General features: G+C 35.5%; 1 protein-coding gene across 2 annotated transcripts in view; it reads right to left on the reverse strand.

The window, feature by feature from the left end:
- The window catches only part of LOC117219143 (lachesin), a 185,546-nt gene that overhangs the window by 48,848 nt on the left and 121,043 nt on the right, over positions 1-15,655 (reverse strand). For both annotated transcript variants that reach the window (XM_033468061.2, XM_033468062.2), the window contains exon 4: positions 7,422-7,607. In XM_033468061.2, coding sequence (XP_033323952.1) covers positions 7,422-7,607 — 186 coding nt within the window. The remainder of the gene's footprint in view (positions 1-7,421; positions 7,608-15,655) is intronic.

Consider the following 15,655-nt stretch of genomic DNA (forward strand, 5'->3'; position numbering starts at 1 on the left):
GCTCTCTCGCTCTCTCTCTTTCTCTCTCTCTCTCTCTCTTGCTCTCTCGCTCTCTCTTCTTGATGCTAAGAGCATCAGTCCTCATCTTGAAGACCACACGGTTCGCAGATGCGTTGAAATTTTTAGCGTGGGACGGGAATGGCTCGTCTCGCTGCTCGTCAATTTTATGCAAGGTTATTCTCTCTCTCTTTCTCTCTCTCTCTCTCTCTCTCTCTCTCTCTCTCTCTGCGCGTCTGAAAGGCAGAAAGGCTGGCATGTTAAAATAAAAATTTTACGTTCGCGTTCAGATCGACCCGGGCTCTGCCCGCCATGATGCAGTTCAACGTTTCTTCGGAAATGAGCGTTCGCCATTACGTTTTTTTGTTTTGGAGAAACCGAATTATTTCATTCCATTTCATTATTTTTTATAACGATTATATACGTTTTATAACGATTCAATGCCGTTCGATCGTCTGGCTTTCCTCGAATAATATGAACGGTTTAGGATCATAGTCACATTTTCCTTCTTGTGAGAAACGGAGCGTTATGGTTTGCTAACACGTGCTTTGTTTACTGAGCAAATTTATTATTAGTGTTACGTTTGCTTATTTCAACGTAGTCGCATTAACTGCGACATCATTAGCGACCGCATGGTTTGTAATTAACTATACGCGAAGACTTGTGTTCTGGATTATAAACGAAATTGATATCGACGTGAATAACTATAGCAGAAAACTATAACGAGTCATGTAGATTTGTGGACTTAAAGGAGAGAAGAGCATGAGACCTGGTATATTTGAATGTTATATGAAATAAAATTATGTTCTCTACGCTACTTCCAAAATGGAAATAACGAATCAGATAAAATATGTCCATGCCAGAATTTCATGCAACGTTCAAAATTATTAAAGGTTATTTTAGACGTTTAAAATTAAAAATGATTAAAATTGTGAATTTTAACGCGATGCGAGCATTGAACAGCAGTTTCTTACGACGGTAATTGTAGCAAGCTAAAATATTATGCAACGTAATTCCAAAATTTTTCTGAAAATATTACTGTTTTACATCGCACGCTTTCGTTTTTGTCGCAAGTGCATAAAATCCGAAATCAGTAGACCATGCTAACGCTCTACGCTCCGTTGACGTCGTTGTGGAGACATTCATAATGTGTTTCACGAGCTACCGTATTAATAATTATAATGGTGCTATATGTACTCGTATTAGAGAGAGAACGTACTGAAACGAGGAAAATCGAAATCAATAAATTCGCGAACATTTTTTCGAATGTTTTCTTTCGGAACAATATTTCCGCTTTTAAATAAATTTGCCGTAATCCGCCGCTTGAAATTTCTTCGGAATAAAACTGCTGATTACGAAGCACAAATTAAATTCTGCAAAGTCGACACTCGCGCTCTGGAAAATAACAGAATATGGAGCTTATTTTGGATAAAGTACCGCAACCAGTTATTTTAGTGTGACCAATTGCTGTGCCTTTGGTTGAAACATAAATTTTGTTATTTTTCTATATTCATTTATCAATGCTTTAAACAGGATAATTTCTTTAACAAATACGAAATGTGACACGTACATACGCGTTCGATATTAAATGCACATTATTATTATTAATTTCTGAATTCATACTGAACATTGTTCAAGGAAATTATAAATCATTCTAAGTCCTTCTACATCCTTTCATTTTGTTTATTTTTTTGGTACAACAATTTAATACGTCTTGTCCGATAAATGTAAAGTTAATTGTGCCCGAAAACAAAAGGCGGGGCTTAGCAATTGGTCACCCCGTAGAAACCGGCTCTAATGCCCAACGGTATTATTTCCTTGTTCTGCAAGAAATATTATTAAGTCCGAGAATATGCGATCCATTCGGTCCTAGTAGTAATTTTAGGACTTATTCGGTAGTACACCTTTATGCTTCGTATAAACGGCAGCGAGCATGCATAATATAAGCGGTTCTACGTATACAACAGTAGCAGCTTTCGCTGGGAATGAAACAGGGTGAAATCTAAGCATTATTTCGAAGGTGTTCATAAACGAGAGCCGACATACCAGAACTAGAGGAGACGGCTTGTTAAGTTCCCCGGAATGCTGTGCTCCAGCATCTCCAGAGAAATACCTTCGATACTTGCAGGGATTGTTACGTCGAAGGTAGCTAATACTCACAGGGGACATCAGCCAGATAGTGCGCGCTGATTGTGACGAGACATCGCATACAAGCGCGACACCGGGATAAATATTCAACGTATATTATTACCACTGGGCGATCATTTTTACATTTACGTCGCGTTAACGCAGCACAAAGTTGCGCGCGAAAATTCTATTCCGTCGGAAACACGTGTGAAAAATAACGACGCGGAAGAAAATGTTCAATCAAAGGCGTTTCTCTTCTGGCAATACACATGGGAACTCGGGCACGGTGTTTGTAGATTCAGACTTCATCGATGGTGCGTTAACCGACTTGTATATTTTCCGAAAATTTATCGATAGACCGCGGATTTTCGGCATTTGTGACAATATCGGGTTGACGATATTTGAAACAATAATAAAATAACAAGTCACTGTTTTCAACTTGTTCATATATAATAAATATAATTCATATATATAATATACATATGAATATATAATATTCATATATAATAAATATAAAAATAAATAACAAAGTAAATTACAAAATAAATAACAAAATAAATGACGAAATAAATTACAAGATTCACTCACTGTAATTACTTCAGCTCTAATATTCTACCCTCTAAAGAGAATAGAACAAGACGTATTAAATTTTTGTATTGAAACATACACGAACTAAAAATATATAGAAGAACTTAGAATGATTTATAATTATACATATATGCATTTAATATCGAACGTATGCCCATGTGACAATTCCGTATTTGTTGAAGAAACCATCCTGTTCAAAGCATTAATGAATAAATAAATAGCAAAATTTATGTTTACTTAAATTTTTCCTCTCTATTAGCCATGTAGAACACAGAAACGATATTCCAATTACGAATTAAATATTCAACTAAAATGAAGAATTCATGAGATGATTAATATAAATAGCAGGATTCGAAACTTCCTCCATTTGAAGTTACAAATGTTTAACAGTTCCTACAACAACAAAAATTGTACAAAAGTATTTCTTTCAATCAACCTTTTGCTGAACTTTAAACAGTAATTCATGATAGAGATTTTTAATAATGAACAATGAAGTATGATTGTCTAATTTATTATATCTTCGTAATTCGATTAGGATCGACGAAACGTAAGAATGTTAAAAAAGTAATCGATATGACACGATTTGACTCTTCAATTTTAATTTGTTTGAATAGAATATTTCAATTTTATGAAACTTTTTAGACTGTGCCCTTGTTTTCATCACTTTTTTAAATTAATTAAGTTATGAAACCGCCTGCAGGATTATTAGCAATATACAACGTTATTATTTAACTTTTTGGATACACAAGGATACACAGGATGTCCCAAAAATGTCTCGCAATCCGGAAATAAGGGGTTCCTGAGGTTATTTGAAGTAACTTTTTCCTTACCGAAAATGCATTCTGCGGCTTTGTTTACGAGTTGTTAACGAAAAACAGTGACCAATGAGTAGCGAGCTCAGCTAGCGCGAGACTGCCGAGCCAATGAGAGGAACTAGGCTTCATGCGCTCGTTGGCTGGACCGCCACGCACCAGCCGAGCTCGCCTCTTATTGGTCAGTGTTTTCCGTTAATAACTCGTAAACAAAGCCGCGGATTGCATTTTCGCTAAGGAAAAAGTTGCTTCAAATGACGTCAAGAACCCCTCGTTTCCGAATTGCGAGACATTTTTGGGACATCCTGTATACCACGATTCTCGAGGAATTTGAAAATGATTAACAGTGATTGGTCTTCGCTGTTTAATTATTCGAGTAAATTGAGCACACAGCAAATATAAGCCCTCTCCTTCTCCCAAAAAATTATTGCAATCGAGAAAGTTCTAATCACTGGAGCTATGAAAATAATGGAACGGCGAGAGTTTAAAAGCGATTCCTTCGTGCCATAGAAGAAAGAACGGATAGAAAGATCGACGTATTCCCATGGGACTTCCAGAACTCATGAAACATGAATCACTTTCGAACCTTTCGAATATCGTCTCGCCTAATCTTCTGTCTCGCAGACAGTCGCCGCAGGCTCGCCTAAGTTAGGTAGCAGCCGGCGGATTAAAGTATGCAGATCCAGCCAATCGCGATGAAGGAATTTGATATCGCGTGAAAGATCGTGCCGAAGCAACGCGCAGAGAGTCACCTAATTGGAATTGATGGGTTCCACAAACGACGTGCATCCCGGAACTTTATCGATCTAAATAGTGTCGGCGGTACCGTTTCCAATTAGTTATTTCACCGAGTTTCTCGGCTTACCGCGATTCGTTCTACCAGCTAAACTGTTCGCAGAAAGCTCTGATTCCGACCGCTTAGTTACTGAAAACGCTCGAAACAGCAAGCGGCTAAACATGTCCGATAGCCAGCTGTGCCTAAGTAAATTGCCTTTTTCGCCCCCCATCGAAACCTAAGTTAAATCCTCTTTGCCGCGTGGACTCACGGATGTATCCTGTAAACGAATTCGTAAATTCGCTTCCAAAAAACGTGATTTCCAAACGAGTGTTTTGGAAATTTCGACGCGTGATCCCCGGACTTTTGATGAGAGCAAAGTTGGGCACTATTCCTATTGTTTCGAATAAATATTCGTCCAAGAATCATCCGAATGAATTTCTTCGAGTCGAATATTTATTCGAATAATAGTTCATTACTCGTCATAAATTGTTCTATCCATTCATTCAAATAATTCGTCACGTAGAAAAGTTTTATTTTGTTTAAAGATTATGATTATATGATTAAAAGATCTTTGTATAATTTCATCGAATGCCATATTTACATGTGACGAGGAGATAGCATTTCGACGAGATAATTTAAAAATATAAAAATTAAATATTTCGAGATAACGTTTTAATTATTCTTGCATCCCATTCGTTGGAATATTTAAATCCATGTATTTAAATGATTGTTATGCTGCTTAATACGTTCATAACTGTTTAAAAAATTGCGGTCTGCTACATAGCACTCTCGTTAGATTCCACGTTGTATTATATTTAAACGTAAACTGAGGTAGCCCCGAAAAGTCCGTAAACTAAATGTGTCAGAGGTCTCGTGAAAAAAATGAGGATAACTGGCGTTGTGAAATAAAAAGCAGCTAAAGAATGTCCTGACATGAATATTAATGCACGAAGTAGAAAGTTTACGTACGAATTAAATTTACCGTTAACAAATATTTTTTAATTATCTTGATGCAGAGTTTTTATCTCCCGGACTTAGTTGTAATATATCGCTGATTGCAAAACATTGTTTGCACCGTATGGAGTTGCATTTGAAAGGAACATATTTTCGTATCAGCCGACGTGGCCGTAAAATTATGTATTTATGCGTATTGTGCGAACTCAAACATCCTCTGGAAAGTAATATGAAACGTTATCTCTGAAACGGTGTTACTCTGTTTCTATACCTGGAATACAGAAAATCGAGATTCTTTTTGATTTTGTCGAATTTTATAAGCAATCCAATGTTTGTAAATCTTTTATGCAAAAAGTTACACGTTTGGAAACCAATCGGTCGTACTCTTTCAAATACGTTTTTGAAGATATAAATTTTTATAGCATTTTTTACGCTAGATTGTATTCTGTAGCAATTAATTTTCCAATCTTCATTTTTTTATTGAACAAAATTGTTTCTCTGCAAAAATATTATTTTCTGTGAACAAATTATCGGACTGAAAAATTCATACACAATTTTCTTCAATATCGGGTGCACAAATCACAGTAAAATTACAGTGTGAACAATTAAAGTTATAATTAAAGTAACTCGAACAAAAATGGAGTGTCCAAGAAAATGTTTGTTGTGATCTGTGTCCATGGTATTGAAGAATTTGGATTTATCGAACCGATGATTTTTCCGCGACAGAATAACTTTTTTTAAATAAAAACATGAAAGTGGAAAAATCAATTTCTACATAATTCCAGATCCGGCGTACGAATGCTATAAAAATAAATTAACGAAAATAACAAATTCTGAAGTTCTCAACGCCTTGGCACCGTACGGAATCCTTTAGTTTTGAAAGAGAAGAGTCGAATGCTAAAAAAAAACGCGAAAATAACTTGAACGACGGATCAGAGAAGTAACTCCGGATATAAACTTCCAGATTTCACTCGACGGAATTTTTGCGCGGCCGTTATTGATGCATAAAAACTCGCGTTAGATCGATTCCCGATTCGCTGCCTTTTTGATGTAATCTATTTCCTGCAACTTTAAGCACGTCGCAAACGAGACACTTTATTTCTCGACAATACGTTACAGAGGAAAAGGAGGAACGGTGTAATAAATGCGCTCGATCCTATGTTATCAGTGGTTAGCAGATTTTTATACGTTTGTTCGGGCTCTGGACCTGCGATCTACGATTCGCAGAGGTCTTCAGTGTAAAATTTAATCCGGCTATAAATTTATTTTAAACTTCATAAAACCTTATTGAAACGAAGTTATTTCTCTTCGAGTTATAATACCTATAAATTAGTGTACGAAAGAGATTTTCCATGCTCCAATGCATTATTTTTTACGTTCTTGCGGAAATTCACGGAGGTTTTATCATCGAACCAGCCACGGCTCTCTCGACGTGTAATATTTTCGTAAAAAATTCGGGCTACAATTTGATCGACGATATGGTGTAATTATCTGATACCGAGTTTGAATGGTAAAGAATTACTTCTTCATTCCGCAAACTATGATTTTCGTACATACACAAATGGTGTAAGTCGAAAAGGTTAATTCGTGGATAATGAAGGACGAATTTAAGGTTCTGTAAAATGTAATAACATAAAAAATTCTTACGACTCTTTTATATAAGCCACTTTCAAGCTTTAACTTAAGGTAGTAAAAAGAAATTTGAAGCAAATATTAAGCTAGATGTGATTAAATAATATTAAATTAATCTAGCGAAAAATTGATCTTACAACACTTTTACTTTAAGCGACTCATACATTTAATGTATGTTTGTATTTATAGTGTGCAAGCATCAAAATTCTATTTGATTCGTAACTTCGATACTAAAGAATTGCATGCATATATGTGATAAGGCAGAATTATTAAATATTATTAAAGTTCTATCATATTACTAAACATTTTCGTGTTTGTTTACTTTCAAAATATGAAAAATAGATTCTGAAGAATTTACTTCCAGAATAGAAGGAAAGGAAACGAAATTTACTAAAAACTTGCCTACTTGAAATTCGAGCATTCTCTCTTCTTTGTTATAAATAAGAAAACTTTGTAAACAGTTCAAAATTGCGATTTTTGTATGTGACGTGAACGTGCTCTACGATTTGTGAAAACTCGCATGATCGACTTACTTGCCATTTCATGGGATTCGTGTTAATCTGGCACATATAGACGCCTTCGTCCTCCTGTTGCACACCCTTTATGTGGAGATTCCACATCGTATGATCACTATGGGACACTGAGATCCTCTTGTTATGAGTTATTACGTGCTCGTGGATCGCCTGGATTGCCTTAGTGTCCGCTTTCACCCAGCCGACCTGTCAAGGACATACCCGTTAGAAAAATTGCACCACGTTCAGAGAAATTCGTCTTGAAGCTCGCAACAATAACCAGCAAAGCAGACGAGCAATGTGAAAACAAAGTGGATTGTGGTATTTCATTCCAACGAAATAACAGCGAGGAAATGGGTCCCGGAATCATAATTTTGTCGCAAGAACATTTCCATATCAGCCTTTTACTATTTTGTAAAGAGGGTTCCCTCCGCTTTTTGAATTTATTCAATCGTATTTCACTTGCTGAGCCCCGAAACGGCTAGAAAAATGCTTGCAGCGAACGAAACATTTGTTTAATCACGGTGTTCCATTCATGCGACGCTGTTTTATTTGTGTATCTTCCTGCGCAATAATGTTACGATTTATTGGAAAGTAAACAATACTCTGGTAACATCTAATTACTATAAAATATTCACAAAATATGGGTAATCCATTGGTATGTTTCTGTAACAAAAATAAAGTTCAAAAATGTGCAGAAAAGTTACAATCAAAGTTAAAAATTATTGAAATATAAATTATTATAATTTAACATTTTTTTTTAAATTTTGTAACAAAAATTGTAATAACAGTAAAGAAACACGGACACATAGTAAATTAATTACAACGATGATGCTGTGGAACTTTAATCAGTAAATTTAAATAATAAAACTATTATACTGTTATAATTTCGCCTCGTACACACAATATAACGACGCTTAACCCTTTACAAGTCAGACGTAAATCCGATAAAATAGTTTATTTTCTCTTTCCTCTTCTCATATAATAATTCTTCTATTTAAGAATTAATTGAATTACATTTCCCAAAAATCAAGCATACTATGAACAATATTAACAGACAATTAATATACTACAACGGTTTCTTTTATAATATATTTTTATATTACATTCATTCGGTATCATTGTCAATTAAATCGTTTAGAACATTATCAATGAAAAAACATAAACAAATTTGTATGCATATAATATAAAATTAAAATTGTCCTGCAAAAGAATTCCAACCGAAGTACAGAATACAGAAGTGTTAAAAAAAATTATAAAAACGATGCTTTTACTAAAAAATACCATTTAATTGTATGTAGAAAATAGGAATTTTCTGTGAATCTACACTATAAATTGATATTATTAATTATTGTTTAATCGAACGATATTTAATAATATCAATCCATAATTTAATCATTTAAATCCTTTGAATACTTAAACAATTGCTCCAAACGCTTTCAATAATTAAAAGCCAATCATATTCTACATTCACGATATAGTTAATGTAGAACACGTTATGTTATCTAACCGCAAGAATATATTATACAGTAATAATTACGAAGCGACACGTAATTCTGTTTTTCATTATTATTACTGCAAAACCCTATTATGTAACAATCAGCTGTAAACAAAAACGTTTATTCGAATACAGGCATCTTTAAGCAAGAACATAGTGTTCCATATTGTGTACTTCAATTTCTTCAATGTCCCGTTTTATGAAACACGGGGACAACACAACCGTGTTCCATAATAGGTACACGATTGTACTTTACTATTTCATTAGTACTATTGTTTATAAAAATTCGTAATTGCGGGCTGTACTAGTATTGTAACTCGCGTCTTTACGATAATGTGCAAGTGTCCAAATATTTATGCACGATAATGCAAACGACTCTGTCGAACGGTAGCATAAATATTCAGCAATAACACTTTTCAGATTCAATAGAAATGAGATGACGATTCCATAGCACGTGAAAAGCGTTCCATAGTGGTAGGTACTTTTGCCTTAATCGGTAGAACATTTTCAACGGGACAGGTTCAATTTAGCGTGCAATTTAGTGGAAAACCGCGCGCGCGCGCAGGCTGAGCCTGTTAGCTGGCGAAAGCGCAGGGTCCTTCGGTCAGACCGAGGCGGCTAATGAGACAGCACGGTGCAAGGAGGGAACGAGAACGATCACAGGTCAGAGACGTGTTCATAGATTTCGAGGCCGGGGAGCCACCGCAATTTCCCTATAGACAGCTCGAATACGGAATACAAACAAGCCGGATGCCTGGGGTGCGGGAGGGTGGAGAATGGCACGTGTAGGCGGAGCGCGTACGCGTCTTCTATCTCCTTGGCCAAAACTTCGCCGCGCGATATTTGCATTTTCCTTCGAATATTCCAAATCTCGTGAAGTCACAGAAGCGGCACCATCGCTGGAGCCCCAGAAACGCTTGTATTAATAGGAAAGGGGTTATCGGGTACGCTCGCCGGTTGCTGTAATGGTGTTCGGAATTGTTTTCGCGGAGTGGCTCTTGCATTCGGAAAGGTGTAATTGAAATTTATCCGTACGTGGTCTGATCGATCGTGGCCGTGTCGTCGGCCGTGTAGAAACGATTCGCTTGATTTTATGCCGCGCTGAACTTTTATTGCTAAATTGTGATAATCAGGCGATCGATTTTCTTTATTCGTGAAGGCTCGATCCTGTTCCCTTGTAGGTTCTGCATTGATTAGGGTACGCGTGTCAATTGCTGTGCCACCCCTGGTTACTGTGCCCTTACAATTATTTGAATTACATTTGAAAACAGTATTATTCAATTAACGATATTGAATTTTTTGAATAAAATTTGATCTGCAATTTTTTTAACTTCTTAAGATCTACAAGATACGAAAATTAATTTGTTTAATTTCTGATATAAGATTTGTCAATTTAGTTGTAGAAATGGCTGCAGTCAGAAGAAGAACCAGCTGTTTTTATATTAAAAAATTAACTACAAATCATTATAAGACATTAAATAATTGACATATAAAAAAATCGTAAAAAAACTGATTTCTGCACACTTCAAATTGAATCAAATCAAGAAAAGGATATTGTTTTTTTAATCGTTAGGATGATATCTCCCCCTTAACAGGTTAAGTTCTATGTCGGTCACCGGTGATAGACGATACAATTTAAAAAATGATATTCTTCTATGAATAAATTTTAAATAATTTGAAGATCAGAAGCGGATGTTTCGGTATTATGCATAACTATCTTCTTTAAGAAGCCTTGGAAGCTAAAGGGACAATTGCTCTATCATCATTAAAATTAAGAAGTTATTAAGATACCAGATTGCAGTAATGCCATCCAATCTACTGCTTTAGCGATTTAATTAAACCACTTTAGATTGGTATTATAAGAAACAATGAACGTAATCCGAAGTTGAATTTCCTACCGAACGAGGATCATGCAAATCCAGAACTGATATTCTCGAAGTATAATATAACGTGACTTCGAATTTTTACGAATATTTATGGATAGACTTTGGATTTTAAATATTGAAATAAAAATGAATAATTTACAATTTTCTTAAACAATCCTCAGTAAGAATTTAGGAACTAATAATAAACAGTATCGAACATATGTACATATAACAATCCTGTATTTCTTAAAGAAATCATCTGGTTTAAAGTATTAATAAATAAAAGAAAATGAATATCAAATCAAAAATAAAGCTTTGAATAGAGAAATCACATTCTTCGAATTGCATACATGCTCAGGATCATTCAAACAATTTTCGTGTTATTGTGCTTCGTTTATGTAACGATTAATCAAGATTATAGTCTGCTGAAATTAATCAACGTTCGAATACACGCTACGATAATTAATATTTTATCTGATTCTTCAACTACTTAAATGCATCATTATTTAATAAAACCTTTTCTTTGCGAAACAATATTTGTATCACTGTTCCATTCTAATGCACAGAGGTAAGTAATATCAGCGTGCAGTTTGTTTAACTGTTCTTCTTGTATTCATTGTAAGTTTTCTCAAGTTCGTAGCCTCAGAACGTGAAACCGTAAACATCGTTATGCAAGAGAAACTTACACTACTTTCAAACTCTGCGATTACGCTCTTAATATATAAATATCAAAGAAATTAGTAATACAAATGTATATAACGTAGAAATATCATTTTATTGATCCTCGTGCTTAATCGAATTCAGGATATTGTATAAAACGTACAGTCTTTCGCAAAAAGAAGATAATGTTAAGCGTTAATGTAAAATTATCATGCGAATACATAATTAGGTTCAGAATAGCACACACTATAGTGAACACGAAATTTTATCCAAGGACACTACAATTTTTATATAACCCTTAATACAAAAAAATTAAAAAAAAGAGACCTAAGTAAAATATAATTACGATTTGAACACATCAATAGTTTATAAAATAAATTAATCGAAAATTTGTAAGAGACACGGTTGATGTAAGAAACAGTTAATGATCCAAATGAAACTGGATAATTTTACGAAACATCATTGGTGAAAGAATGTGATTGAAAATATTTTCGAACTAAGAATATGAGAACGTTAAAGAATGATCAAAATCAAAGAAGATAAAAAGTTCCTCATCTGTAAAGAAACAGCAGATTTTATTGCGAAATGAAAATTGTTTGCATTAATTGCAAGACACAGAATCTGCAGAAACATTTACTCCTTTTCCTAGTAATTTTAATAAGTTGCAAAGTTTCAAAGTTGCAAAGTTTCAAAGTTGCAAAATTGCAAATAACGCTATAACGTTTTCAAATTCGCTAAATGTTTTCGCTGTTTGAAGATCGATCTACTAATATCCGTCACAAATGCATCAACCACAAAGTACATAATAATAAGTGATTGAAGGTGATCGAATTAGGTGGAACACTCTGTCCCATAGCCAATTACGCGTTCTTACACCGCGGCCAACAGAAGATTAATTATTGAATGGAAATTATACGAAGCCGGCGGAGAATAGTTCGCGGGAACTTCGCAGCCGCCCTCCCTCCCCCTCCAGCAATGTCACGCTCGAACTTTTCTTTTCCGTCGTCGCCGGTGGAAGCCGTTAATGCGTCGGACAATGATAACGACGTTTCGCAACGATACGACGCGGCTGTAAATAACATAATTGGCCGGCAGAATGGTTCGAGATTGGTCGGACAGGAGCTATTGAATTACGAAATAATCCGATTGAGATTGCGAGTGCGCGCTTCATTTGCGTCCGCCGCCAGCAACCCCCGAAGATTCGCTGTCTCGGCGTTAAACTTTAAATGAAAAATTAGCAACAGTCGCTCGTTACCACTTTACTCTCGCGCAATGTCATTAGACGCTCGTAACCGGATTATTTATCTCTTTATAGCCGTGCCAAAGCGATCTTAACGAGAGCAAGCGGGCTTATTACAACACAACTCTTCTCCCTGTTTTCCGGGACGAACGGTAGGACGTAGGGGAGGACGGGCGTTTCGCTTTTGAATTTTCATGGTCGCGCCACTCCTTTTTTCCGTCACCTCTTTTTCCCCGGCCACGATGAAATTGAAACACGTGCTCGACGCGCATTTACAGAACACCGCCGTAAGCAACGCGAAGATTACCGGATAAAACTTGTCTCTCCGCCTCTCCCCCCCTCTCCCCAACGAGAATTCATTTGTTCAGCCGTTACCATTTCAATGCGAAAACAACGATATCAGATGTTCATGTTATTGAAGATAATAAGCCGCGTTTCGGCTGATAACTATGCGTTTTAATAACAGCGAATGGACCCACTAAGTTACACTCTCGCGAACCTTATAAGGTTTCATCAGGCAGCTTCCCTCCACCTTCGGCAAAGGTTCGCTGGCTAACTGCAGTAAACCAGTCGGAAAAAATTAGTACACGTACATTCCCTAAACACACGGTTTGCTAATATCGTTATGTGTTATGATCTTGTTCGTTAACGATATTAGTCTGCGCGGTTCCCCGTGCAGCTCGCTGTTAGCTGCGCAAATATTGATATTCGAATGAACAGTTGCGGGTGGATTAATGTAATCGTCTCTGAAATAAATATCGATCGTTGCCCTTAAAAATAGCTGCTGCGTTGAATTCGTGCGGCACCTTTTCGTACGATCATTTTTTAAAGAGCTCGTTTCAGTTCATTCGGCTAAGTTTAGTTCTTGTTTGTCCATTTCGTCTGTGATTTAACCGTGATTTAACCACAGTAAATTCTCCTAATTTTCCTTGAGCTTGTAAACAAAAATGGACGGTTTGGGAAGAGGAGATACGATCATTCGAGGCTTGCACCTTATTTTTATAATTGTTGACAACCGGCCAATTATTATTCCCATATTTAGGATTGTGGAGCCGGTTACTGTGGAGGGACCTATTGCTGTGCCTTCAGTTTTTTTAGGGCATAATTAATTTGATATTCATCCAATAAAACAGAATTTTTATTTTATTTTATTTTATTCCTTAATTTTTTGTTTTGCTTTATTTTATGTTATTTATAAACTTCTATTGATTTATTTTATTCATTTCTTAATACAAAAATTTCACATGTCATATTCGATAAATATAAACGTAATTATGCCTGGAAACAAAGCAAAGGCACAGCAATTGATCACCCCACAGTAACCGACTCCGCTACTCTGTTCACCCAATTCTATATATATTTTTCAAAACACCTCTTAAAAAGACCTATTAGTCACGTGGTTGTTCTCAGTGTAACAGCAAATATCGGCGATCTCTCGCAAAATGCGAACTATGTGAAAAAAAGCACGATGTAACCGCAATAGATTCGAGAAAATCGAAGCGTAAACGGATCAGAAAAAGCCCGAAGAATGCGGCAGGGTTAATCGAACATCCCCTATTTATTTAATGAAAATTGGGAATAGCTGGCTCGGTACTTTTACTTCGTGTGGTAAACCTTTTTCTATTTAAATGAAGAACTCTATTTGGATAGGGAATTCCCTAATCTCGACCGTTCGCAATAAGAGTTTGCTGCCTGGAGTGTTAACACACCGTTAAGTTCTCCGGCACAATCCTGAAGCACGCTGCATCCCCCATTCGTGGCCTGGGCTGCGTTCGATATCGAAAGGATAGCGGATATACCTGACCTAAGCTAAGTTTTAACTCGGGTCAAAGCAAATAAGCTTTCGCAGATTGGAAGCAACCGGTTACGTCATAATGAAAGAGCACAACGCTATGGCATGGAGCCGCGAGAGTTAGGTAACGCGACTTCGGTGAAGCTACGATTAGGAAAAATGTTCATGCTCGGAAATGATAATATTTTGCTTATTATTTATTTGTAGACGCGATGTTCAAACTAGATTTACGAATTTTGTAATTTATCATTATTCAGATTGTAAAGATACATTTATGAGTTATTTATTCACTACGCGCGTTACTTGTGGCAAATGTTACAATAACACTCGTTCATAATCAGAATAAATGTCTTATTGTTACTTTTATAAACAAATGCATTATAAACATTAACATTGAGATCGTTGATGACCATGTTGGCTTACGTATTAACACGTAAGATTGGATTAACACGTGACAAGTGGAAAAATAATAATTGATAATAACTTGTTAAATAAACTATCTGGTTTAAGTATTAATAAGTAAATAAATAAATAATTGATGATAACTAGACTGAGTATCTTTATGCGAAATAAAAATGTTTTACATCGATTGCAACAAACAAGAACTGCATAGCTATTTATTCCTCTTTTGATTAATTCTAACGAGTTATAAGTAATACAAACAAATTGTCAAATTCTTTTAATATTGTCACTGTACAGTGACATTTTTGTCATAAATGCGACAAGATCAAGAATAATAATAACAAGATTAATAATAACTTTACTGTCTCGTGTTAATTTGTAAAGAATGAATGTAATAAAATGAATTTGATTTCGAGCATTTATCGTGTTCAAACAATGACAAAAGTTTCCAATAAGATGATGAAACCTTCTTCGATTTCTTATTCTATAGCGATATATATGTATATCAATAATATATCAACAATCAATATATCTGTAGAATATAAATAATCATATAAGCTCTTTAAAATTTGTATTTCCATAAAGAGCTCTGCAGCGTAATTGCAAAACGGAACGAACGAGTAAAGTTACTTTTTCTCGTTTAAAATCTTACAAATCCCCATAATTTCACGAAGTTTAAACAATCTTTTTCCACATTCGTTATTACTTGTCCTCTTACAAAGGGAAATCCCCCTCTATACCTCTCGAAAGTTCTTTACCTCTACGATATTTTGTCTCGGTTTTATTGTACTCCAGATG

The sequence above is a fragment of the Megalopta genalis genome, chromosome 11, assembly GCF_051020955.1.
Source record: "Megalopta genalis isolate 19385.01 chromosome 11, iyMegGena1_principal, whole genome shotgun sequence".
Lineage (NCBI taxonomy): Eukaryota > Metazoa > Arthropoda > Insecta > Hymenoptera > Halictidae > Megalopta > Megalopta genalis.